Source organism: Carettochelys insculpta, chromosome 6 (genome assembly GCF_033958435.1).
Source record: "Carettochelys insculpta isolate YL-2023 chromosome 6, ASM3395843v1, whole genome shotgun sequence".
In the NCBI taxonomy this organism is placed as follows: domain Eukaryota; kingdom Metazoa; phylum Chordata; order Testudines; family Carettochelyidae; genus Carettochelys; species Carettochelys insculpta.
In genome coordinates, this window is record NC_134142.1 from 6,631,814 (window position 1) to 6,659,238 (window position 27,425).

Genomic DNA, 27,425 nt, shown 5'->3' on the forward strand with positions numbered 1-27,425 from the left:
TGGGTGGGTTGGAACCTAGGGGCTGCGTTAGTGTCCATCACTACGTGCTTCTCCTTCCCCTCTGCTGGGGCATTGGGCCCTTCCCTTCCCCCCAGGTGCACAGGGAAAGAAAGGGAGGTGGGGCGGCGGGGGAGCAAGGCAGCACAGTTCTGCTGTCAGGGCTTGGTGCTTCCCAGAGTCATGGCGTGCTTCTACCACCCATGAAATTGTCCCTTCCACTAGCAGCCTGGGGAAGGGAGTGGGTGGTCCGGGCATGATGGAGCAAGCTTGCACTTTCCTCCCTGCAGCTCTCTCAGGCAAACATGGCCCCCCTGCTCTGCCAGGACAGTGAAAATTTGGGGAAGGGACAGTCTGGGCATAGTGCTATCGTATAGTAGCTTAATGCTCCTTCTTCCGCTTTCTTTAGGTTGCAAACAGAGATCTTAGTCTCCTTACAATAAGAAAAATTGACAAGGAATGAATATTAACTCAGTGTGGGCACAGGGCTGCTAGTTATGCTGCACTGTTCTGTGGTGCCATGCCTCCAGACTACTTACTGGTGGTTTGGCATGGAAAGGTGACCTATTGAGGAGACCAGAATAAGGCGGCCCCTCCCCACCGACACCTTGTGAGAAGAATTAAAGAGTACCTGTCTGAGAGTTTTATGGAGATGTGCAAAGAGAATCAGCGCTCTGTCTCCAGGCACAATAACAAGCTGTTCCAGGGTCCCAGTCTGTGTAGGCATAGCATCCACCGCAGATCACAATAATTGTCTTAACCCCCTTGTCGCATTGCTAAAAATGAGAACTCACCAGAAATGCCCTCCCCGCCATCAGGGTTTGGCTGTGGAACGTCCTGGGAGGAGGGGATGAGCTCCAATGTTACATAAAGCTCCTGGCTGTCATCAAGATCAGCTGCTCCATTCACCTGTTGACCATTGTCATCCTCTTCCTCCACCACTATGTCCTCCTTGTTAGGGGTAAAGGCTTCCTGAGGCATCTGAGAGGTAGCCATGGACTGTTTGGGGCAGGGGTTGGATACTCTCCCCCCCCCCTCCCCCGAATCCTATGCAGCTGCTCATTGAAGCACTATGTTTGTGGTGGTGACTTAGAACACCTGTTTGCTTCCCGAGTTCCTTTAGGATGATTTATATGGAGGCTGTAAGATACTCTGTCTTATTCTCTACCCCTTTAAAACGATTCCTAACATCACTTGCTTTTTTGACTGCCAGTCCCCTGTCTACCTTGGACAAAGAGGGTATATGAAGATTCAGGGGTCATACTGATTAAAGGATTAGACTGCAATACACATCCTGAGAAGGATCACATTCTCCTCCACGGACCCATCCCACTATCTAGTTTGGATAGTTACTGTGCTCTGGATCTATGCCTAAAACCAATCCCAGATTTCAGCAAATGTCTCAAGTATCTGCATGCTTCCGTGAATCACGCTGGGGGGAAACAACTGACCCTGATACTAGAACCCCAAATTCTCTGCCAATGATCTCAATTAACAGCAGCTCCTTTTGACAAATTATAATGGCAAATTTAAACTAACTGACTTTGCACTATTCTTTTTCAAAAAGTAAATTGCCAGCAGAACATGAAATAATGCTGAAAAGTGATATTTTGCCAATCAGTAAGTGTCCACAGAACACCAGACAGATTTAGCAAAATTAGACATTTAATATGAAAATCAAGCTAGTAAATTTCTTATTTTTAAGGCACCGTTCATGCCACATGGAAGTTGGCTGACAACTTCTAACTGGATGTTGTATTAATTGGTAGAGACCATGAAGCCTTAGCTTCTCCAGGCAATTAACCTTTTTTTCCCTACAATTTTAATGTAGACACTGACCTTTATGCTGAATGGTCTCCTAAAAGAATCAAAACAAAGTTGGAAAGGAGCCGTTCAATTCAGTAATTTCTCGTTACCTGTATCGATGAACATACACTCCAGTTACTTTGCATGTGCCCAATGATGCAAATACCAACATGAAACACCTACCATCCTAGATGGTTGATGATGTTCTGGAGAGTCTAGTCCAGGGTCTTCACAGCAACACCTCCACATGGAGTTGCCTTTTGCTTGTAGAAACAGAAAAATGGAAAATTACATGCCTCCAATCTTACTTCATTGGTGTGTCCACATACCAACACTGCCATGCCCTGATCTTGCCGTTACATGTTCTGAACTATGTTGCGGTAGTTGGTCCCCACGACTGCACAAGCGTGTGCAAGAATTAAGGTTTTGGCTTCCTGAGGTGAGACAGACTGGACTTAGTTTTATGGCACCTTTTAACAACCAAATAAAAAACACACGTTGTGTTTTTCCTGAATCAAAGAATGTTCCACAAACTATTGCTTATGTTGGCAGTATTAAAAATGCAGGACTACTTTTTAGTAAATAAAAGGGATAAGATTAAGCTAACTGGAAGAGTAATTTAGTAGTAGCTGGTAAAAATGCTGTGGGTTACTTCTTATGCTAAACCACTCCGAAGCCAGGTCTAAACTGAGATCAGTAAGTTGGAGTCTACGTACCTTAATTTGAGCTTCCGCACAGTCTCCACAGAGGGAGGTCAATGGGAACAAATGCCTCTGTCGACTTACCTTACTCCTCACAAGGAGTACCAGCGCCAACAGGAGCACTCTCTGAATTCAACTTATCTATACAAGATGCACTAAATGAAGACCGACTGTCAATCTACATAGTGAAGACATACCCTCAATGTGCTGTTTCACAACGATCAAGTCAGGGTTCAGTTCCCATCCCAAGTAGAAATTAGGTCACCCACTAACTTTAAACAAAAAAAAGCTGAAGTGACAGCCTTCAGAGTCTGTTAGTGCTACTATCCTAAAGAGCAGCAACAGATTCAACTCACTAACTTTGGTATGAACAAAAGACCCTACCTAGACATCATATAGTATAATTTTCCTACCTTCTCCGCCCTTAAAGACCATTCTGCTTATCATCCTAGTTCAGGACGCAGCTAAAAAGCTTTCCTGAAGCTTAATAGAATTTCTTTGGAAAAAGGCTTATTCAAGGAGATAAAATGCAAGCTGGACTCCAAGCAAATTAATACTAGTTTGGCAGTGTCCATCATCCCTGCACATTTGGACATGTGCCCCTTTTAAGCTGGGCGTAGGAGGAACAGAAAACAAATTACAACGTACAAGAATATCCAGGTCTCTCCCCCTCAAATGGATTCCCCAGACCAATGTGAATAAGCAAATGGAAGATTTATAAGTTTTTTAAAACCCATACTTGAAATAGCCTTTCCAGACAGAAAAGTAATGCTTATAAACACAAAAGCACTCGGGTTTGATATATCATCTTCAACGGCCAGAAGGGATTCTCTAGCTCTGACCTCCTGCACAATGCAAACCTGTAGAACTTCACCCCATAAGTCCTGCATTAAGCTGTATCACTTTAAAAGCAGTCAGTGATGGAGAATCCACAACCACCATTGACAAACTGTTCCTACAGGCACTTAATTTGCACCCGTAGTAGGAAGATAGCCCGAAATGCAACACAAACATCAATTCTCACCACACCACTTTATGCCCAATCTGAAGTTGTCTAGATTCAGTCTCTACTCCCAGCATGAATTCTCTGGAGCATAAGGCCTGCATTCTTCATTACAAAACGTACACTTTTTTCTCTATTTGCCCCACCACCATGTGCTTGCATACAGCTTGAATTACCCCAAAGACTCTGTACAATTTACCACTCCTTTACCAGTGATTGTTTTCCTCCAGGTCACTGATGAAAATGGTAATATCAGGTGACCAAGAACCAATCCTTGCAGCTCCCCACTAGAAATTTACCCAATCATTCATTCCAAAATTAGTTACTGTTTGATGCTTGTCAGTTGTCCTGTTATTATATTTGAGCTGTGCAATTTGTTATTCAGAGGCCTTAAATAAATCTTAACAGCTCTACTATGCTTCTCCCTGTCTTGAGACAGCTTATTAGGCATTGCTTGCCCCTTCATCTGCAGAGCTAAGAGCTAAATTTCACTGAAAGTCACTCCTGTAAGTACAAAAAGGCAATTTAAACTACACATTGGCATTCAACAATAGTTATCGTTCACTAGACTTAATACTCCCTTTCCTCCCCACAACCTAACTGAGTTTAAGGGTCAGGCAGAAATAATTTAACAGCTTCATACTTTGTGAGAGAATGAGGTCTAATATTTTGAGAATATTAGATCTGTGTCATTCAACTGTGGATGTAAACATGGCTTTCTCTGCACAACTCTTCACTCAATACTATACTCTAACAACAGTTCACCTTTTCATGTAAAACAAAAGGAGCATGGTACACAAGATCATTTCACTACACTGAAGCAAGTTTAACTTCTTACAACAGGAATCTAAATATTTTGCTTCCACATACAGGTTTCCATACATAAGTATCCACAAATCAAGCAAGAAAGAGTTGACTGTTAGGCCATTTTATTTTATACACAAAATAGCATGGCAAAGACTTGGTGAATTTAGCGCAGTCAGATATTCAAATTAGGCAAAGAATTATGTGCTGAAGTCTCTCTGTGACATCTCTTCTTCAGAATAGCTTAGTCCAACTGAAAAGAGAAAAAGAAGAGTTGTGAAGTGTAAAGTTAACACCCAGACAAATTAGCAGCATCCAAATCATGCACTTCCTCCTGTCATTAAATGGCTAAACACCAAGATTCAGTCTTAAAGCAAAAAGCTTACACTAGTGACATAAGGAGAAGCTATCTGCTTGCACGGATCACTTATAAGTCGTTTTCAAAGTTACAAATGCCAAGCTCCCAAGTGCCCCTGAGTTTCAAGGAGCACAATACAGCCATGTACAACCAGCTGGCCTGGATAGCTCATTAGAACAAAAAATACCTAACCAGTACCCTCTCCGATCCAGAGACTCCCTGAGCACCTGCCTCGCCTGAAGGGGTCAGTCGCTTAGAAGGCGGCCTCACAATACGAGTCACAGCTAACAGGCTGCAGGCCCGGCGCACGTGTCTAACAGGCGCACCCAAGCCAGGGAGCTAGAGCCCGCGCCCAGCAGGGGCGGCTGAGGCCCGGGGGCAGGCGCACCTTGATGAAGCCGATGTCCTTGGCGTACTGGCGGAAGCACTGCCGGCACATGTTCAGCCCGTACTTGCGGATCAGGCCGTGGCGGTTGGAGCACACGCGGCTGCGGAGCGAGAGCGGGACACGCCGGTCAGCGCAGCGCAGCCCCGCGCCGGGCCGGGCCCCGCTCCCCCACCCCGATTCCCCGACCCGCGGCCTCCCACGTCACCGCAGCCCAGATTAACCCCCCCCCGCCCCCCGCCGGGCCCCATTCCCTCAGGGGGCCGAACCCCGCCTCCCGAGCGCCCCCCGCGGTGAGAGACCGGCGAGCCCCGCACGGAGGCGGCCGTAGCGGCCCGACGCACCACGAGCGCGAGCCCTGGCCGAACTTCCTGGGGTGGCTCCAGTACAGCTGCTGGTGACCCATCCTGCCCGCCGCTCGCTCAGCGCCGAAAGAGAGCGGGCCGCTCGCGCATGCGCTAATCAAACCCGCCCGGCCGGAACATCCCGGCGTGCACCGCGAAACCGCTCGGCTGGCTGCAGACTGCGCACGCGCGTGCCTCCCCAGCGCGTGGGCGGGCGCTGCCGCCAGCGACTCTCGGCTCCCCCCGTGACGTCACTGTAGCCGCCGCCTTTAGTAGCAGATTGGGAGGTAGTTCCATCGCCGGGCGCGGTGGCGCACGCCTGTAATCCCAGCTACTTGGGAGGCTGAGGCCGGCGGATCGCTTGAGCTCAGGAGTTCTGGGCTGCAGTGGGCTATGCCGATCGGGTGTCCGCACTAAGTTCGGCATCAATATGGTGATCCCTGGGAAGCTTGGGGTCACCAGGTTGCCTAAGGAGGGGTGAACCGGCCCAGGTCGGAAACGGAGCAGGTCAAAACTCCCGTGCCGATCAGTAGTGGGATGGCGCCTGTGAATAGCCCCTGCAGCGTAGCCTGGGCAAGACAGTGAGACACGGTCTCTTTTTATGCACACACCCTGTGTAAGGCACAAGCCTAGGATTCTTAGTGGCCCCCTCCCCCTAAACCAAGAATGGTTACTGGTGCGCAGGGGGGGTTCTGAATGAGGGCGGAGGATTCAGGCGCACTGAGGCACCGAGGATGGCTACTCGGAAGGTGGGTCAGAGGTTCACCCCCGCCCGGGCTGCCCGTGGCCCCTTACACGAGTGGGGAAGGAAGGTGTGCTTGGGGGTGCTGGAGAGAGGGGGCGTGTCACGCCAGTCCCCCACTCCCCAGCTGCATGCGGCCCCCGCCCAGCTAGCTGCAGGGGCCGTTTACATGCTCCACTCCGGCGAGATGCCTGCACCCCGAGCCCTGCTCGCCTGGCTCGGCTCCTCCTGCCTCCCACCGTCCTCAGGACGGAACTGCAGCTCAGAGCCGCAGCAATTGCCTCGGCGGCCAGCAGGGGTCAGCCATGGGCCGGAATGAATAGCTCTGCCCTGTTCGAGACGCGGAGGAAAGCTACAGGAGCCCGACTCCCAGGCTCGCTGGCGGCCCAGGGTGTGCCCGGTAGACAGCCGCTTTTCTTTCACGCTGGGGAACGAGCTGTCGGTTTCTTTGTAATATGGGACGTGGCTAGCTTGCTGTGCTCGCTGCTGACACTAGATGGGGTGTTTCCACACAGTGAGGAAATGATCACCGCCTTTCTCATTCAAATCCCCAGTAAACAGTCGGGAAAGCTTTTTCCATAAACATGGTGCTGGAAAATCAAATCAAGCTGAAAGTTGTATCAGTTGTAGGTGTTGTCACACTATATTTTTTCTGGTGGACAGGAACATTGAGGGAGCCTTTGCTGACGTGGCTTGGTCTATAACGACAATCCTGACAACTGTGTGGGTAAGAGAGTGGAACATAGAAGCAAAAAGACAGACACAGCCCGAGGAAAACGTGTTGGGAACTCCTAAACAAAGACCTGGTAGCATGTGATGTGATAGGGTATACAATATGGAGCAGTATCAGAGAGATAGCTGTGTTAGTCTGTATCTTCAAAAACAACAGGAACTCCTGTGGCACCTTATAGACTAAGAGATATTTTGGAGCATAAGCTTTCGTGGGCAAAGTTTTTCATGGGCAAAGCTGTTAGTCTATAAGGTGCCACAGGACTTATTGCTAATACTGAACAGGACTCATACATGGGTTAATGGGCACAAAACAGACATCAAAACACTCCAGATCCACGAACCAGTCAGTCAACATTTTAATGGAATGGGGCATTCTATTAATGACCTAAAGGGATGTGTGTTACTGAAAAAGAATTTTCCCACCGTTCTTCAAAGGGAAGCAGCCGAGCTGGCTTTTGTATTCAAATTTGGCACATTACCACATGGTTTAAACCGGGACGGGAACTTTCTGAGTCACTATAGGGGCTCGCCTGCATACTTGGCTTAATCTAATTCTTGACAAACCCTTCCACTGTCTGATTTGCTCACATTGATTATCTTTTTCTGATTTGTCCTCCTTGCTTACTGTTTTTGGTTCTCTGTGCCTTAAATATTGAGTCTGTTCTGGTCTGGCTATGGTCTGAAGAAGTGGGTCTGTCCCACGAAAGCGCACCTAATAAACTATTTTGCTAGTCTTTAAAGTGCTACTTGACTGCTTTTTGTTTTGATAGGACTCATACAGAGGACCCTTGACAAGATTTGCACAAAGGAAGATTTTTGATGGAGACAATAATAAAGAAACTATTTTCTGTTTGGTGCCTTTTCATTAATGTTCACCTCAGCTGTCAAAAGGCCCTGTCTGCATTGGACAAGTGCATCTTTTCAGCTTCATAGAGTTTCAGGCAAGAATGGCCATTAGATTCGTTTACCTCTTTTGACCTCCTGCGTGACGTATCCCAGAGAATTTGTCTCAGTTAAACCTGTACTAAGCCCAAGAATCCATATTTCATTAAAGCATATATTCCAGAAAGACATCCAGTGTTGAATTCAAGACATCAGGAATGGATCTGATGAATCATAGAATCATAGAACACTAGGACTGGAAGGGACCTCAAGAGGCCATTGAGTCCAGCCCCCTGCCCCAATGGCAGGACCAAGCACTATCTAAACCATCCCTGATAGACATCTATCTAACCTGTTCTTAAATATCTCCAGCGATGGAGATTTCACAACCTCCCTTGGCAATTTATTCCACTGTTTGACCTCCCTGACAGTTAGGAACTTTTTCCTAATGTCCAACCTAAACCTCCCTTGCTACAGTTTAAGCCCGTTGCCTCTTGTTCTATCCTCAGAGGCCAAGAAGAACAAGTTTTCTCCTTCCTCCTTATGAGTCCCATTTAGATACCTGAAAACCGCTATCATGTCTCCCCTCAATCTTCTCCTTTCCAAACTAAACAAGCCCAATTCTTTCAACTTTTTTTCATAGGTCACATTCTCTAGACCTTTAATCATTCTTGTTGCTCTTTTCTGGACCCTCTCTAGTTTCTCCACATCTTTTTTGAACTGCAGTGCCCAGAACTGGACACAATACTCCAGCTGAGGCCTAACCAGCGCAGTGTAGAGGGGAAGAATGACTTCTCATGTCTTGTTCACAACACACCTGTTAATGCATCCCAGAATCATGTTTGCCCTTTTTGCAACAGCATCACACTGTTGACTCATATTTAGCTTGTGGTCCACTATAATCCCTAGGTCCCTTTCTGCTGTAGTCGTTCCTAGACAGTCTCTCCCCATTCTGTATGTGTGAAACTGATTGTTCCTTGTCAAGTGCAGCACTTTGCATTTGTCCTTGTTAAACTTCATCCTGTTTACCTCAGACCATTTCTCCGATTTATCCAGATCATTTTGAATTATGACCCTATCCTCCAAAACAGTTGCAACCCCTCCCAACTTGGTATCATCTGCAAACTTAATTAGTGTACTTTCTATGCCAATATCTAAATCATTGATGAAGACATTGAACAGAACCAGTCCTAACACAGACCCCTGCGGAACCTCCCTTGTTATACTTTTCCAGCAGGATTGAGAACTATTAAGAACTGCTGTCTGGGTACGGTTATCCAGCCAGTTATGCACCCACCTTATAGCAGCCTCATCTAAATTGTATTTGCTGAAGTGGGTCTTTGCCCACAAAAGCTTATGCTCATTCCTTATGCTATTCCTGCTCTTGGCACCAGTGGTCCCTGGAGGCTGTATGCTTGTGTGGCCATTCAGGAGAGGTTCCAATGCTGGCCAGCTGATTAACAGAGGCCCCATAGCTAGGAGTTTTGTTTGAACAGGTGGTGCACATTCACACATGACTTTGTGCATCTAAACATTTATTCCACTCATGGCTGGAAAAAAATATGCCCACAGATAGAAGAGATTTAGGGACCATTTCTTGGCAGCCTGCTGTAGATGTGTACCCCAAGGGTTACATGGATGAAGCTTGCTCTGGTAAGCTGATGGGTGAAGCATATCCAGCTCCCACCAGGTGTTAATGTTCACAGTAGTTAAGTGCTGACAGTGTGGCAAGCGCTGGACAAACCACGTACCAGGCAGCTGAAGGCTAGGTAAGTTAATGGGCCCATCACACTTCGTGAAAAGGAGCTCTCCAAAGCAGATGCATGGAGGCACAGGCAACTAAATCTCCCACCCTCCTCTGTAATTCTGCCCACAACAGGCTGTGCACATGGCTTGTAGCTTGCAGCCAGAGTGGATTTAGTGAGTGAACTGCCCGACCAGTGGCTGCCGGTCCTGCATCTTGGGGCCCAAGCAGAGGGCACCCAGACCTCTTTCAGACACTGCTGTGGGGGAGGCTAGAGGTGCCACCATGTTGGGGGTGCAGCCCCCCCAGTGACGCCCCCTGCTCAGCCCAGTGTGTTGGGTCACTTGGGGCCATCCCTGGGCCCGGGAGAGGCTGCTGGGGCGCAGGGCCGCGTGAGGAACAGAGCTGGCCCCAGATGACCGTGGGCAATTGCCGGCCTCCGCCGCCAGGGGGAGCAAAAGCAGCAGCCTCCCAGGCGGCCGTCCGAGGCGCACCGCTCTCTCAGCCCCGAGGTGGGTCCTCACATGCCCGGGGTGTCCTCACACCTGCCTGTAAAACCCTCACGGCCAGGCGGCCTCCCCTGTCCGCCGGAGGTGGGAGAGTTTGCTGGCGTGGAAGGAGATCCAGGCCAGGGCCCAGTCGTGTTCAACGCGCCGCACGGATCCAGCTCCAGCGGCGGCAGGCAGCGCGCGGGCGCCTCAGCCAGGCGGCGCGCGCGGCAAGAGCGGGCGGCGGGGCGCCTCAGCCAGGCGGCGCGCGCGGCAGGAGCGGGCGGCGGGGCGCCTCAGCCAGGCGGCGCGCGCGGCAGGAGCGGGCGGCGGGGCGCCTCAGGAGCGGCCATGCGGTTGCAGTGCGAGGTGGAGGTGCGGAGCCGCCTGCTCCCCACCTGCGGCCTGCGGGGCCGGGCTAAGGGCACCCGCGCGCTGCTCTCACTGGGCAGGCAGCCCGAGAGGCCGCCCGGCCGCGGGGGCGCCAGCGCCGGACACAGCGTCTACCTGATGGTGTGCACCGCGCGGGACCGGGCCGGGGCCAGGTACAAGGTGAGACCCGCCCCCGGGCCCCTTCCCAGCACTGGGCCCGGAGGGGAACCCCCTGTCGCCTTCTCCGCCGGGCCCGAGGGGCGATGCACCTGGCCCGGCCCGCGGGAAGGGGGGACACTCCCAGTGATGATCCTTCACTCTCCAGAGCTGGTCCGGGTACAGCGGGAGACCAGTGATCGTCTCCTTCCACCCTCTGGCGCCAGGGGCAAGGGAGATCCGGTGTTCTCTCCCGCAGGGCGGGGTACGGGGGAGACCGCCCCCAGGGGAGGACTTGCCCCACAGACTCCAGCACCTTCCTCCCGCTTTGCTGCCCCCTAGGCCTGGGTGCAAAGGCAGCCATCACTGTGCCCTGTGGGCCGGGCCGGGCCGGGCCGGGCCAGGGACAAGGGGAGACCTGCACACGCCACCCACAGGTTACTCGTAGTGATAGTCCTGTCTCCGTGAGTGTGACACCCCGGGATTGCAAAGCACCAACCGTCCTTTCCAAGGAACGTGCGGAGTGTGGCTTGTGAGCACATCTCAGGCTCCCTCAGGTTCAGGGATTTCCCCATCTCCTTTTCCAGTTTGTTCTGATGTAGAATAAACAGATTAAAATTAACCACTTGATATCATTAGTCTTTAGGATCTTGGCGTTATGACAGTAGTGTGTAAAGGTTTTTGTTAGTGTAGGTATTGCTGAAAGTTTTCAGTAGGTTTGACAGAACAACATAACTTCAGACATGTCAAACAATGCAGCAGAAATGTAGCACTTTAAAAGACTAACTAAATGATTTATTCAGTGAGGAGCTTTCATGGGACAGACCCACTTCATTGTTCTGATAAAGTGGGTCTGTCCCATGAAAGCTCAGGATTGAATAAATAATTTTGTTAGTATTTAAAAGTGCTATATTGCTGTTGCTTTGTTTTGTTGGAGTACAGACAACCATGTCTACGTCTCTGTTGTGATTCAGATATGTAGTTCTGCTTCACTGAGGTGCTACCAAAGCTCAAGTATGTTATCCATTCTTTGAAGATTCCTATGTTCCTGTATTGAAAGTGTTGTGATTTTTAATTCAGTATTGGCACTTGGTAGCTATACGTGAATTGTTAAATGTATGTAGTCAAAGTCTTTGCTCTATTTAGTAAATTTACTAGAAATGACATGTCATGGGATGTGTAAGCATGCTCACTTTGCATGTCTGTTTATTGTATAATGTTTCTGTAAATGAAATCTGACAGTTGCAATGATATATTTCTGTTATTTACATAGAAGGATTTGTAAAGCTCTGAAAATGTTTTAGGTAAAGGAGTGATATAAAGAAGAAATGATGTCCTAAGTTCGTTCTCTGATGTAGTACTGTTGTCCCCAATTATAGTTTAAAACTACATATTGTTAAATCATGTATTTTATATATATTGTAAAACCTGTAAGTTCTACTATGTTTTTAACCAAAATTAAACAATATTTCTTGAGGAGGCTTTGTACTCAAGCTCAACTTTTTCCTCCCCTCCCCCCCCTTCATTTCTAACAGTTAAAGGAGAACATTGAGCAGTTCTTCACCAAATTTGTGGAGGAAGGGAAAGCTACTGTTCGTCTGAAGGAACCTGCAGTAGATGTCTGCCTCAGCAAGGTAGAGGATTGATGATGGGCTAGGATTCTGCCTGGCTTTCTTTATTTTATTGGTGTGATCCACTGGGAGCCTTCTCCCTTTTCTGTGGTGCTGAATGTTACTCTTTCTGTAGCTAATAAGCCCTTGTCAGACACTGGGAAAGTTTCAGAGGGGTAGCCATCTTAGTCATGCATCTCATGAAGTAGGTCTTTGCCCACAAAAACTTATGCTCCAAAAAACCTTAGTCTGTAAGGTGCCACAGGACTTCACGTTGTTTTTGACAGGGAATTTTAGTATATAAAATCTCCTTGAGGTTTTTTGGTTTGTTTATTTGTTTTTTTTTTAACCTGACACTGGTTCCGCTTCTGCATCATTTCCAGCTCCTACTGTTGCATGGAGTGTGAGGTTTTTGTGGCGTTAGAACTGGATCCTCTGTGTACAAGTTCATGGTACTAGCCCTAGACCTGCCTTAACTAGGTTTCAGCAGCTGACTGTTTCATAATCGATGTGTCTGTGCATATTTGCGTGCATGGCTTTAATTGCGTGTTGTTCAAAGTAATTTTCTGAGCTAGAAAGTATTCTGAGGTGATTTGTATAGAAATAAAACTATTGTACTGATGTCACACAGAGTGTAAATGCTCAAGCCAGTGAAGTTTGACTGGATAGCCTCTTTTTTCACAAAATATTGGCACAATTTTGCCTAATATTGTAAAGGAAAAGTTAGGCTGTTATCATATGTAGATCTCAGTAGTTTTGTCTGGCAGGACCATTATTTTGGGGACCTCCAAACTTAACTAGGCACAAGAGACTAGCCTTTGATATGTGGTGTGGTCTGTGAGATGAGTTACAAATAGTTGACTTGTTATATATAAATAAAATGGGGAGGCATTTGGATTATTCCCTTACTTTGAAGAAAAAGCTGAGCCCCACTGCCTTTGCTTTGATATATTAACTTTCTTTCCTTTATTTTTGCTATATCCCTGTTCGATCTCTGCCACTCGGTTTCCACATTTCTCTAGTGCTTTCTCTTTCCTTTAAAAAGCAGCATCCTTATTTGTAATGGAGAGAAAGCCGTGCTAGTCTATGTACTATCAAAACAAAAAAGCAGTCCAGTAGCACTTTAAAGGCTAACAGAATAATTATTAGGTGATGAGCTTTTGTGGGACAGACCCTCATCACCTAAGAAATTATTCTGCTAGTCTTTAAAATACATCCTTATTTGTTAATTTTTCGTATAGCCTGCCCCGTTACCTCTCCCACATTAGGTTATCTCTTTTCCAAAACAAATTACTACATAGACTTTCCTTACTCTATTTCAGTGTTGGTATTAATATTCCAAGAATGCACTTTTTGAAATGATTATTGAGCTTGTGTTGCAAAACTAGAGATCTGTGGTAATACACAGCAATACACTTTCAGTCTGTCTAATCTAAATGAAATCAATTTTTAGATTTATGCTAAGAAAGAAGTGTAGTTATGGTGAGGAAAATATATTACAGACTGTCAAAATGGTTTTCCATGTAGCAGCAGGGAGTTTCTTATCTACCAGTTCTACCCCCAGCCTCCTCACCTGCCTTGTCATTTATATAACACTCCTCGCCTTGGTGTCGGAGCCCTGTGTGCCTCTGCTCCCTTTCAAAACCTTAGCATTTCAATTTGATGTATATAATATTTTTAAAGTAAAATGCACTAAATTTATTTAACATTAGTTTAAATTTGAACTATATAATTTTGTTTATTTTAAGTCATATTCTCTCATTTTATTCCTTTTTAAGACCAACAATTACTTATGTTAGGGTTGACATTTGTTTCTGACATTGGTTGAGCATGTAATGCCTTTCCACTTGTCAGCAAGATAAGGATTTTTCTCTAAAAGTGATTGTTTTGGTGTTGCGTAGGTGTGGCTGTGCTGTTTGACTGACTAGTTGGAGTTCATGCTTTTCCTGTCAGGCTGGCTAAATAATCAGATTTCACAAACAGTTGCATGGCACCTATTTAGTCTTGTCGGTGTCCTCTCATGTGGTGTCATCCTCCCACCCTCCCCAGGATAACCAGAGTACAAAGGAACCCTTCTAGGTATGGTGACAAGAATTTCTTTGTCAAGAAAGGATCCATAACAAACAGCTCTAGCAGAGAGGATTGATCTGAGCCCACAAGTTTCAGGAAAGTTGGGGCTGAGAGTTTAATACATGACAGTTGAGCTGCTTCCCATGGAATGTGTTGCGTGTGATGGTGCTAAAACACATTTTTGCTCTGCATTCTGATAACTGACCTCTCAGATGCAATGTTTGTATGTTGATCTAGTAACTGGGAACTTTCTTCTGTCAGGGGCTGTTGACCCACAGGAAGAAAATCAGTCGGGGGTGGGAGGGAGACACAGCCCAGCAGGGGTGGAGGGGCAGAAGCTTGGGGCTTCTCTTAGGCTTTAGGGTGACACTGGAAATGAGGAGTTTGGGGTGCAGGTGGGGACTGCAGGCTGGGGCAGGGACTGGAGGTAAGAGATCTGGCTTGAGTTTGGGGCAGTGCAGGGGGCTTAGGGTTGCAGTGGGGGGAGCTGGGGTTGGGGCACAGGTTGCGGTACTGGAAGAGGTTTGGAGTTCAGGCTCTGGGAGCAAGTTTGGATGTGGAAAGGGATTTGAGGTAAGGGTGCGGGATCTGGGGGAGAGTACTGATCTGTTTCTGGGGGGGGTGGGGGCGGAGTAGGGTGGCCAGCACTTATGTCAGGTGGTTTCTGGTAGGCAGCGCAGGAGGGCTAAGGCAGGCTCCCTGCCTTCCTGTTCTCATTCCATGCTGCTCCTGGAAGCAAATACCAAAAAGCCCTGAGATAGAGAGGCCAGGCAACTCCACACAATGCAGGCTGCTCACACCTGCACGCATTGCCCTCACATCTCCCTTTGGCTGCACCCAGTGGGAGCTGCAAAGCTGGCACTGGGTGTGGGGGCAACACGCAGAACTTTCTTGATTACCCTTCAGCCTCTGAGGTTGGAGGAGCATGCTGGCAAGCCAGTATTAATGGCTCCAGTCTCTCAGGAGACACCAAGGCTTAGGGCTTCAAGCCTGTTTTACAGAGACTTGCCATGGACTGGATGAAATGTAGCACCAGGCTGGATCTACTTCATAGGTCACAGGCTCCCTACACCTGACCTAGGGAAAATCTATTGTAGGGGGAAGAACTTGAAAATTCTTTGGTTCAAAGCTGGTAATAATGGCTGCATCCTGTGTGGGACGGAAGATCACACAGGGTAGCTACCTCTTTAAGGGACTCACAGTGTCTAACTGACTTCTTCCCTTAAATATTTCAGTGATTGGAGTGGTCCTGTGTGCCATAAGAGCTTTCAGTGGTCTAGTATTGCCAACAGGTGGCCCTGCTTCACACTGATGGTAATAACTGATTCAGTCACAGTGAATGTTTTGTCACATCAGATCATTCAGAACCAGTAGGTTTCTTTGCATCCTGATTCAAAATGCTTCTCTCGTTGTTGATCCTAAAGTGGTACAAATCCAAAGATGTATTTCTGAGCAAAAGGGTGAAGGCCTGATAGCTACTCAGGGATTTACAAATTGAAGGGGAAAATGTACGTAGTGTAGTGCTAACAGACCTATTTGGTTTTCATAACACGTCGGTCAAGCAGTTTTCATGTAGATGTCATCTTCAATGCAGGTTACAGCATCTGGTTTGTTTATTTAGGATTCCATGAAGCAGTAGAAGGCAAATCATGAGCTGCTTATTACATTTTAAGCTTCTTATAAAAAAGCTCCTTATTTCATTAGGTATTGGTATTGACATTTCACAAAACTGATGCGACCTCCTTCTGAGCCACACTGATCTTGAATTCAGATTTCTTAATGATAGTGACTTCAGCTTCCAGAATGAACTTCAGGATCTAGGAACTCATCCAGTCTAAATACTTCAAGAATTAGTGGTGCTTTGCCTTTGCATTTCCTTTGTTAGTAACATCCCAGACAACAGCCTTCGTGATATCATTACTGGTTTGGTGGTTCCCGTGCATGCTGGTGACTTGGATCTCTGGAGTAGGAATGTATTCCTCCACAAAGCTCTTCCCCAGAGTGAGATTTTTTCCCTGTGCTCCTGTCCCCTTGGATAACTTTTTTTTATGTTGTAGTGGACCCATTGGAAAACCTGCTCAGCAGAGACTGCTTTGTGGACTGCAGTCCTACAAGGATGTTCAAGTCTCTCTGACTGGAGCCTGATACAAGCCCATCAGCTTCTTCAGAGCTGGGAAAATCTTCCTTTTCCCCCTACTTCCCTGAAGGAGACAGATCTCTATACAGCCTGTAGAAAAAGGGCCTTGTGCCAGAGGCTCAACAGCAACACAGTCCAGGAGAGCTCCTGGGGACAGGGTACTGATCGAGCTGGCACCTTTCTTTTTATGGCTGGGGCTAGGGGATGATTGCTGAATGTTCCAAGTGAAACATAGATCTGTGCTTCAAGACGAGGAATCTGCCCAAATCCCAGAACCTGGCCTCTGCTGCTAAGCAGCATGTGGGACTGCAGCACAAGGCTTGGCACCTTACAGCCGATGGGGGCAGAGGGCATGTTCCCTTGAGGGGGATTTGTCCTAAACTTGTCCCAAAAGTGAGAATTCCAGTTTAACCAGTCAGTCTTCCTGCCAAACCAAGTTTTTTCCGTAGCCTTTCTGGTGATGTTCTCATCCATAACCTTGCTGTGGAGAGGGTCCTAGTTTCTGTGGGGTACACTAAAGCACTGGGAGGGTGTTCCAGATCAGGGGTGAGCACACTTTTTATGTAAAGTATGACTTGTCATCCCTGCAATTAGCAGGCCCGCCCCACCCATTCTCCCCACCCCCACCCCCACCGACCTGTGTAATGTAATCCAAACAGAGAAATTTCATTTGTCCATATGGGGGGGGGAAAACAAAACCTCTTTTGGCGCATGAAAGAAAATGTCTGTAGAATGTAAAAATTTGTTTCACATTTATACAATGCAAATACATAAAATAGAACACACATTTCAACATTTTTAGTGAGGTGGATGAGCCTGAGACCCAGCATCTGATTGTGCTGTGCCCCCTGTGAAATATCATGCCGCCCTTGCCCCACTCTGCGCACCCCTGTTCTAATGAGCTTCATTTTATAACCCCAGTGGGAAAAAAATGCTACAATTGGCTGTTTTCTTTTAGCAGGCTTGCCCCAGCAATATTGCATTAAGATCCATTAGGTCCAAGGGATGAAGCTGGTTATTTAATCAAGTTGCATGTGTCTTGGGCTAATGCAACTGCTGTCCCTGACAGGAGCAGGGAAATCACTCCTGTCATGGGCAGCAGCCTGACTCCTGCCGCCCCTGAGAGGAGCAGTTTCCTGCTCCTGTCGGGGCAGCAGCCACTCTTGTCAGGCTGCTGTCCCTGACAGGAGTCGGGGGTGGGGGGGAGGAAATGCTCCTCTCAGGGACGGCAGTCTGACTTGTGGCTGCTGCCCTTGGCAGGAGTGGTTTCCTGTAAGGGGCAGTGGCTGTGAGTCAGGCTGCCATCCCTGACAAAAAGCTGCTTGCAACACGGGTTCTCCCAGCTGGAAGAACTGGCGCTGCAAGCAGCTGTCTGGCACTGCACTCCCTAGCTGGGGAGCCTGGCGGGCATGCAGCTGCTTGCAGCACAGTTTCTCAGAAACTGTGGAACAAGCAGCTGTGTGCCCCCCAGCTGGGAACTGCATGGCTGCCCCCCACAGTCCCCAGCTGCCCACTCCCTAAACCCCCTCCCCCCAATCTATTCGAAATTCGACTTTACACAGAGGTTGCCCCAGATACAACCTCTGCGTAAATCAAGGGGTTAGTGTAGACTGATTCTGGAGGCTTTGTCAGCCATACAGGCTGCTTAATATAGTTTTTACAATATCCCTTTTTATTGCAGGGACTCTGTTCTGATTCCAGTTTTTACTTATTACTGTCTCAAGGTCTTTTTGGAGTACTGAGAACAACCAGCTGGTTGCCTGTCTTATCTGTATAGTCATGTCTTTGTGGGTTTTCTCCTCAATTTGTTCTTGTGTAGGGGTATCTTACTAACTATGCTTAGATAATGTGAAGGGGTTGCTTTTTTATGGGAGTGTCTTTTTGAAGTTGCAGAATGTTTTAACTTTACCTCTGGCATCCACGAGCTTCTTTGTTTCCAAGAGTTGGCATCTGCAGTAAGTTGCCATCTTACCTGTAACTTTTGTTCTTTGGTATATAGTCACAGAAAATCTGCCCAGTTCCCCCAAACATTGAGAGGATAACTTTTTCTTACATTCAGGTTTGATTTGCCACCTTTGACTTTGAATGGAGAGTTAATTGGCATTAGATACTTGCAGGCTCAGTAAGAAAGACAGTCATACTGTTAGCAATGCAACAGAGAGAAAGCCATGCTCGTCTATATAGTATCAAAACAAAAAAGCAATAAAGTAGCTATACCAGAACAGACACAATATTTAACAGACTCTGTGCCTTAAATATTGAGTCTGTTCTGGTCTGGCTATGGTCTGAAGAAGTGGGTCTGTCCCACGAAAGCTCACCTAATAAATTATTTTGTTCGTCTTTAAAGTGCTCCTAGACTGCTTTTTTGTTTAGATACATAGTAAGAGATAGTCCCCTGCTGTGTAGAATTTACAGCTAAACTGACAGTGGGTGGAAAAAAGGAATTATTGTTTTCCTACATTTTACAGGTAGAGCATTGAGGCATATAGAGCAGGTGACTTGCTTAAGTTCACAAACTGTCACAGTTGGAAACAGAGTACAGATCTCCAAGTCCCTGCAGAGTTCTAAAGCACAAGACTCTCCTTCTGTCAAAGCAGGAGGAGAAGAAGTTTGTATCTGAGAACACCTCATCACTGGTCTTTTGACATGCATAGAGCTGATTCTATCCATTTACTGCATGCCTGTGACCAGGAAACCTTTACTATGAGACATATTTTGGATCGGATGTGTATTCAGAGTCTTTCCAAAGAACAGAGGCATTTGAAAGTGATGCTGTACTGCGTAACCTAAACCATACCAACTCAGACGTCTTTTAAATCTATTAAGTTAATCTCTACTCAACATGGAAGTCATCTGCTATTCCTCAAAGCCATTCATGTGATATTTCAGTGGTGCTGTCATCATGCTCAGTGCAATCTAAGGCCAGGGTGGCTCTTTCTGCAGAAAAGTAAGGAGCCTTCCTGGCTTTCTAGAAGTTGCCTATGTGACTGCAGGCAACCAATTAACCTCTCTGCTTCAGAATGTCTGAACATGCTCTACTGCTGCTTAAACCAGTTAGTCCAGTGCGCCTCAAAGTCTCTGCTGCCCATTGCTCAACTTCCTGTTTTCTGCCTTGGGGTTTCAGAAATACTGTTCTGTCCTTTAAAGCTTTGTCTCCCCCCTCTCCCTGCTGTGTGTCATCTGTGGAAAGGATCATGTTAATCGGTTCCAGCTATGACCTGCTTCCCTCCTTTTCCAACCCTTGTTTTGGGCTTTACTGCATTTTATTTGCTGTGACTGATTTAGGATAAGTGGTGACTTTCCTAACTGAATTCTGTATCCTTGGTATTTAATGCAATTACTAGAGAATTCAAAACAAGCCTGAATTAGGCTTCTTTCCCCCCACCCTCCTCCCCTCCCTCCCCCCCCGGCCATTTTCATTATCCTGCTGACTCTGTCACTGGACACGCTTTCCTATACAAAAGAATTGAGAAAGCACGAGCACAAGTACAGGTGGTGTGAGAGTGAACATTGTTCTTTTTCCGCTTTTGTAGGCGAATGCCAGCAATTTAAAGAGCTTCCTTGCAGCGGTAAGACTGGCTCACCGAGGCACCGATGTTGAAGCACTGCCACTCTCCGTCTTGGTACCAGCAAAGACTTCAGAAGTTGAAAAACCTAAAACTAAGATGGTTATTACGTCGAGAAGGGACTATCCGCTAACAAAAAATTTCCCTTACTCCCTTGAACATTTGCAGGCCTCGTATTGCAAACTTGCCCGGGTCGACATGCGAATGCTTTGTCTGAAAAAACTCCGAAAACTAGACTTAAGCCACAATCATATCAAAAAGCTGCCAGAAACTATTGGTGACCTTGTCAGCCTTCAGGAGCTTAATCTGCACAACAATCACTTGGAGTCTTTCTGCATAGCTCTGTGCAACTCCACGCTTCAGAAGTCTCTACAGTTTTTGGATCTCAGCCAAAATAAAATCAAAGCACTTCCAGTTCAGTTTTGTCAACTGAAAGAACTCGTTCACTTAAAACTGGATGATAATGAGTTGATTAGGTTGCCGTTCAAGATGGGCCGGCTGAGTCAACTACGTTTCCTGTCAGCAGCCCGTAATAAGCTCCCTTTTTTACCCAGCGACTTCAGAAATCTGTCTCTTGAGAAGTTAGATCTCTTTGGAAACCCTTTTGAACAGCCAAATCCTCTTGTTCCCAGCATACATCTGAAAATACCATTAACTTTATTAGAATCTGCTGCAAGAGCAACAGTAAATTACAGGTAAGAGCTGAATTATTTGGTCTATGGCTCTGAAAGATTTATAAGCAACCTGGCAAGTGTTTAACCTTGTGACTTGGAACACATGCAATTGCAGTAAATTATAGGTTAGCAGAAAATTCAATGTAAGTTTCTCTCTCAAGGCTCAGTGTAAAGTTTGTGAAATCAGAGATTATTTTAACTCTGACTTGAAGCTTTGAAGGGAGTGTGGTGTGAGAGAAAAACCTGAAGACTGAAATTCTATATCCACAGAACCAGTATAGTTGCAGTAATGAACATCTGTTCTCTCGGGTTGTGAGAATACACCAGCTTCCATGAACATTGGTCTCTTCTGAAACTACCCCTCTAGTGCCTGTTGCGGTGAAGTTTTGTCTTGCGAGAAGCGCTTTTCTTGTGCTGGTGCTGAGCGGCAGTCTCAGCCCCGGGATTGGCTTGGGTTGCGGGGGGGGTGTGCCAGCTCAGTACCAGCTCCTCTTTTTCACAAAAACCATTGCATGTGGGTATATCATTTTATATTGGGTCCTGTCCACTGTCTTAAAGTTGGTTTCAGGCATAATTGCCATTTACCTTGTGTTTGCACCTCCAGGTTAGAAACCATGCTAAGTATTCATGGGTAGCCATTGTCTGCTAATATGCTGGCTTTAGAAAAGGGAAAGAAACCCTTCCACACTGAGTGCCAGCTGCAATAGCATAAGCATATTCTGCTCGTGGAGTACACAGGGTCTTAGAGAAGATCTGAGCAGCTTTGGGAACATTTTTGTTTAAATGGTGAGGTGACATCATGAAAGTCATTTGGTTAACTGTCTGGTTGTAGCTATATCATTCCTATTGAGGGTTGTCTACCTTATTACTAGATTTCTTGAACTACTGTGGCATCAGGATTGCTAACTAGTTTTAGGAGTTAGGAGGTGGAGCTTTTTACTTCTAATTTGAAAAAATCACATCCTGAATAACTAAAAGTAGGTACCATTTTATATTTGCAGAAAATAAGCGGCCTCCCTACCAGGCCAGTGTCTGCCATCTGCATTTCCCAGGGGCTGCTGCAGTGTGCAACTTCAAAATGTCACTGCCTGTCTGTATAGAAACCAGCAGCAGCTGTGCCCTGTAAAAGACCCCAGGAGAGATGGGTTAAAATGCTCAGGTCCCAGTCTGCAGGATGTAAGAGCCTGCTGCTTCTGGACTACTGAAGAAACTGGAGTTGGGATAAGAAGAGAAGTGTGATAAGGGATCCTGAGATAGAAGGGGAAATAAAATGTAGATTATCAGTATTCTGGAATCTTTCTGCAGTGTATCTGTCTTCCCTACTCCCTTTCCCCCTCCAATATTAGCTGTAAAGCCCCATCCCCTTGTACATATTACCTGTAGATACATGTATTGGTGGCACTCTTATAATGTGAATTTACTGGCTAACTCAAATCTAGTTCATATTGACTATTACTGATCTCCATTTTTTTGTAGGTGAGTTAACTTTTCCCACACTTCCAAATACAAAATATACTTACAATGAGATGACACATATGTCTAAAAATGCAAAGTAACCTACATGTAGGGGTGGCTACCAGTGTTCTGTGTAAGCTAAGTGCTTGGTCTGCTACCCACAAAATATTAAAATGCTGTCCAGCTGACTAGCAGAGCACCCACAGTCAGCATCGTGTTTCTACTTGCGGTTCACATCCTCACCTGCCTTGTTACACATAACAAAATTTATTCCACACGTGGGTGGAAAATATTAGAAGAAACAGTGGTTCCTACCAGCTCTCTCTTGAGATTTCTCTACAGAACTTAATACCAGTACACTAGCCAGGTGAATTTCAGGAAAGCTTCACTGAGTGGATATGCTGAGCATAATTCCTTTTTAATACATTGCTGTTAATTGACTTGAAGGAAGAAGAGGTAGGAAAGTGTCCCTTTTCAAACACCTAAACTATACTTTGTAGTGTTGTTATTTTCCATATGGAAAATAACGATTTTAATTATCTGTAGTTTCACTTGAATTTAGAGGGAACTGGGAACAGATCAAAGACAAACTAATTTTGGGGTCAAGTTCTTATGGTTGTTTCAAATAACTGCAAGAGGGAGAATTCTGGATTCTGGTTCTTGATCTGAAGTGACTTTTGAGTGTCATGACGGAGAAGGTAGGTCGGTCAGCAAGGAGCCTAGGTTAGGGACATCTAGGATATACTACCATTCTGTTTGTTTCAAAGCCAGTCGTGTGCATTAGAGTGTGAGTGCATTTTGCATAACTGTCTTTCCTATGCTAGATGTTGATTATTTTAGGTGTTATGAATGTGAGTTGATTAGAAGAAGAGATCATACAGAGATTTTTGTGTACCAGTGTTGGAGGATAAGGCAGATTATTGGGGGGAGGTTGAAATCTTGTTTCTCTTTTTTATTTTGTCTCTGTCTGCTTCTGTTGTAGCAGTGCAATGACTTTAAAAAAAAATAACCACCATGACCTCCTGACTCTCACTGTGTCTTGATCGAGATTCCTGATTCTTAGCAAAGCAACCAGGAACTTGACTTCACTTTGTTTGCTTCTACCTTAGCTGGAATGCTAGTCCATCTTTGTAGATGAGGAACAGGTCTTTCAGACTTCAATGATGTTTTTCCTTTTGCAAAGGGTTATTTCACAGCACAGTTGCTAGCAGTGCCTGTCAGGTCACTAAATTTGATGGGTATTGGTTAATGTTGCGGTATACTCACACAAGCTCATCCTTTTTCCACAGAATCCCTTATGATCGTCATCTCCTTCCTTCTCATCTCTGTGAAGATCTGGAAGTAGCTAAAACATGTCAATGTGGAAGTGCCTGTCTAAGCTGCTTCATTCAGACAACAGTGACCATGAATCTTCACTATGTAGCTCATACTGTGGTCCTTGTAGATAACATGGGAGGTACAGAGGCACCTATTGTCTGTTACTTTTGTTCTCTCACTTGTTATTCCCAGTTTTTAGATAGATCTCTGCAGAGATCTAACAGGTAACATCAAGGGACTGAGACAGCACTGTGGTAGGAAGTTTCATCCAGTAATGGAGGACTCCGAATCATATCTCACTTGGCTGTCCTTGGCTGCTATTATGAAGTGGAAACAAACCATTGAATGTGCACTACAAATAGTTTTGTCAGTCTTACAAAGCCTTCTTACTGTAAGCCTGATGTGGTCTGATTATACTTTAAAGTTTCATTAGTCTTAAGTAGCTATCACTTTTGGTGCAGAGAGAGGGCTCACTCCCAGCTTGAACCGAACTTCTTAATAAGAACATATTTTAGTTTGCTTCCATTACTGTAACTTTGTCCAAAGCATCACTTTTTTTTTCTCTGCTTTGTTATGGTTTAGGTGATTTTTCTCCTTGCTGGAGGGAGGGAGTTAATTTCTGCATGTTTCCACTGCCAGTCTTGTATACTTTCCCTTGCTTGATGCTTTAAACTCTGTCAACTAGAGAGGACTAGAAATTTTTCCTAGTCCAGAATCTACTCTTCTCCTTCATAAGAGCACAGTGGGGTGCCTCTCCTGCTAGAGTGCAGGATCTCTGTCTAGTCACGAGGTCACTAGCTTGTTCAGTGTGGAGCAGCAAATTATTCTGCTGCCCAAGAGATTAAATAGTATGACAAGTTCTAAAACACTCATCAGGTATTTTCAGTTCCAGAAACAATGCCGCACATAGGGTGCTCTCCTCAATCAGGAAACCAGTATTTTTTATCAGAACAAATGTTTTTGTTTTTTTTATAACCTTGCCTTAGAAGAAACGTCAGCTTCACATTCACAACCTAAATTGTTTACTATCTCTAAGCATCATGTACATTTTTATGGTTCCTGGGTATTCATTATATGATTATTTCAATTATTAAATGCTGAAATTCTTCTTGCACAAATGAATCTTCACAAACTTTGCTTGGGGTTACAATTGCACTTGTGTCTTATTTAATACATTTCATTCACTAGTGCCAGTCTTACCTTGACCAAGATACTGAAATGCTTGGAGAGCTTCTGCATTGCTAATTCATGTCTTGTCAGTGGCTTGATTATTCGGTAGAAATGCTTCTTGAGCAGACTTTAGACTGCCAGCAGTGACAAATGAGTCTGGGCGCATCTGAAAATGTTACAACTTTGGAGAAGAAATGTAACACAATTGACATGTCTTTTTATCTCGTTTTCTGGAGCAGCATTACGGACTATCCTAGCATGGGCTGTACATCTCCCACCTGGCCAGGTCCACACCACAGATTTATATTGGTCTAACTACATCACCGGGGGGAGGGCCATGAAAATTCACACACCTGAGCAGTGTAGTTATACCAACCTAATCTCCTGCATAGACAACAGGATGTCACCAAGAGAGTTTCTCCCATTGACAGAGCTACTGCCTCTTGTAGAAGTGGGTTAACCCCACTGGAGGGAGAGCTCTCTCCCATCAGTAGAACATGTTCACTAAAAACACTGCATCAGAGGTAGCACTTAGGTGTACGCTTACCCTGATGTAAGAGACTATGCTTGCAATTGAATGTGGACTGAGGAGTGGGAAAACCATGAGACAAGGAGGTAAGAAACAAGGATCCTGTTGGGACTGGCCTATGGATGACAGCCAGATGTCCCCAGCTGAACCAATGTCTGAATGGGTCCATCTACTGCCCCCAACAAAGAAAGTACTGATGTGTCAGGATAGTACTTTGCATCTATCATCCAGATGCCATGTTTTACTTCATACTGCTTCTTCTCCACTTTCTACTGGAAGATCCTGGCATATGTGAATCACTCATAATAAATGACACTGGCTGTGTAAGTCAGTTTTGAAGGAAAAATAATTTCCTTCAGGAACCTCTCAAAGCTAGTTAAAACAGTGTGGAAATGTTTAATTTTATATTCACTAGTACATTCTCAATATTGGTAACAAATGTCATGTGAGCTTATACTGACTGCGCTTTCACCATATATAATGTTTGAAGCACTCCATTAGTAAAAGAAACAAGGGATTTAACTATTCTTTATATGGCTGTATAATTACTGAAAGCATTCAAACCAGGAAATTGCATACAACTGTTAATTTAATGTTAGGAAAACAGATTACATTTAAAATAGGGTACACCCAGAGTCTGCTATAAGGTGAAACAGTGGGCTGGCTCAGGCATTCTTAGCAGTTAAGGTATTGGTCACTTATTTTAAAAATAGAATTTTTTTGTGCACTGCGTCTGTTTCCAAGAACAGAGTAGAGTGGGGAGACCCAGGTTCTGGAATCTCCCCACTCCCCCCAGAATGGACAGTTGTGATCCTGGAAAGTCAGTAACTAGACCATTGTGCCTTTTCTTTCCTCCTGTCGCTTCTCTTGTCTCTTGAATACATCTGTTCTCAGGAAGTCGGGGCTTGGCGTATAACGTGGCACCACTGTGTTGTGGTTGTGTTGATGCTGCCTTACCCAAAATATGTCAGTGGAAGATAGCCTGCTCAACTTTCCCTTCTCATGTGCCTGCTCTGGCAGCACTTCAGCGTGCTCAGAGATTCTCCTGAGGTCAGGAGTTACTGCAGAGAATTTACATTCATCATCAGCCTGGGTTGTCAAAGATGGTGTTTGGATAAGCCCTTACCCTAATAAAAGTTGTTGTCTGGGATTGTACTGGTACATCATTAGCTGTGCCAGAGAATCCCTCTCAATGGATAAAGCTTCACAAAGGGGCAGACTCCTCCCCACCACCATGCAATGCTCCAACTCCCTCCCTGCTCTGATTCCCCCCACCCCATTTTCTCTACCAAGCATGAAAAACTGTAAGACTCTGAAAAATCTTATGAGCAGCTTGTGTTAGGAGAGGGTGAATGACTCTGTCTTCCCTTCTTTGGATCAGGCTCAGTCCTGTTGTTCAGGAAACGGTGAATTTCATGTATCAATTGTCATAACATTAACATCTATCATTCCCTTTGTTTAGTATTTGTTTCCTTAGCACTACTTTTATAGTAAAAATCAGCATCTGTAGGTGGATTTTAGAGCACTTTTAAAATACCTCTCTTAAACCAGACACAAGACTTCCACAGGAAGCCCCTGCTATCTGTAGCCAGAGAAGTACACGTAACATTCTCTGAAAACTACAGTTCAAGCAAGCCTTAAACTGAGGGCCTGCCTGTCACTCAAGTTCAATTTCTACAGTGTCTCCTTGTCACAATTATTGTGACAACAGCCTGTCTGGAACCTCTCTGATTTGTTTTGCTGCATACATCTCCTTTAGTCTTTCAGGTACATACGTTTAGCTTATGCTGACTCAGCCTTACAATCTAGCAGTGGTGGCTGATCACTCAACCTTTCTCAATTAGGCAACAATCAGCTTGGGAAGGGTACACATACTCAGAATCTTAAGAGCCTGCAAAACAGAGGGATTTGTACATATAGCTGATTTTTTTTTAGGATAGTTATGTCTAGGGAATCTCTTGCTCAAATTACCCCAGGTTTGGCCACTAACCTAATTCTACCCTCGCATGAGGCCCAGCGACGGTCAAGACAAACCAACTTAGGGTGTGGGTTTAAAACACCTAAAATTGTTCCATTTACGCAGAAAGCAACTCATCTTTACGGAGATCCTGTTCCGCCATAGCCTAGCTAGACCCGAGGGACTCAGGCTAGTGGGTGAGATAATACCGGGCTTTGGACCAGCTGCCGTTGGGGAGAGAGCAGGGGAGCTGGAGGCTGGGCACCGCGAAGAACAGCTCCGTGAGCTTGTCGGCACTGACTTGGCCCAATGAGGTGAATCCTCGCCCGCTTCCTTGATCTGCCTCTGCCGACCGGCGCCGGGAACGGCCAGAGCCTGGCGCCGACACCCGGCCGCGGCCGCCCGCCACGCTCGGCGCAGCGCCTG

At 45.9% G+C, this 27,425-nt stretch overlaps 2 protein-coding genes across 3 annotated transcripts; one reads left to right on the forward strand and one right to left on the reverse strand.

Annotated features, from left to right (window-relative positions):
• Positions 1 to 4,419: 4,419 nt before the first annotated feature.
• Positions 4,420 to 5,546, reverse strand: RPS29 (ribosomal protein S29). Its single transcript, XM_074998508.1, has 3 exons — positions 5,399 to 5,546; positions 5,058 to 5,157; positions 4,420 to 4,564 (listed from the first exon to the last, which is right to left on the reverse strand). The coding sequence occupies exons 1-3, from the start codon at positions 5,458 to 5,460 to the stop codon at positions 4,556 to 4,558; spliced, it is 171 nt and encodes a 56-aa protein (XP_074854609.1). The 5' UTR covers positions 5,461 to 5,546; the 3' UTR covers positions 4,420 to 4,555.
• A 4,519-nt stretch (positions 5,547 to 10,065) lies between these two features.
• LRR1 (leucine rich repeat protein 1) lies at positions 10,066 to 27,188 on the forward strand. Of its 2 annotated transcripts, none has more exons than XM_074996160.1 (4): positions 10,066 to 10,538; positions 12,050 to 12,148; positions 19,865 to 20,592; positions 23,316 to 27,188. In XM_074996160.1, exons 1-4 carry the CDS (start codon positions 10,338 to 10,340, stop codon positions 23,569 to 23,571), a joined length of 1,284 nt encoding a protein of 427 aa, XP_074852261.1. In that variant the 5' UTR covers positions 10,066 to 10,337; the 3' UTR covers positions 23,572 to 27,188. The 2 variants fall into 2 exon arrangements, with proteins under 2 accessions (XP_074852261.1, XP_074852262.1); XM_074996161.1 differs by lacking the exon at positions 23,316 to 27,188 and adding an exon at positions 21,573 to 22,092.
• The last annotated feature ends 237 nt before the right edge of the window (positions 27,189 to 27,425 follow it).

Coding starts and splice junctions, on each gene's coding strand:
- RPS29 (XM_074998508.1), bottom strand. CDS start 5,460: ATGGGTCACCAGCAGCTGTACTGGAGCCACCCCAGGAAGTTCGGCCAG. Junction 5,158..5,398: donor GGCCAGGGCTCGCGCTCGTG/GTGCGTCGGGCC, acceptor CTCGCTCCGCAG/CCGCGTGTGCTCCAACCGCC.
- LRR1 (XM_074996160.1), top strand. CDS start 10,338: ATGCGGTTGCAGTGCGAGGTGGAGGTGCGGAGCCGCCTGCTCCCCACC. Junction 12,149..19,864: donor TAGATGTCTGCCTCAGCAAG/GTAGAGGATTGA, acceptor CCGCTTTTGTAG/GCGAATGCCAGCAATTTAAA. Junction 20,593..23,315: donor AGAGCAACAGTAAATTACAG/GTAAGAGCTGAA, acceptor CTTTTTCCACAG/AATCCCTTATGATCGTCATC.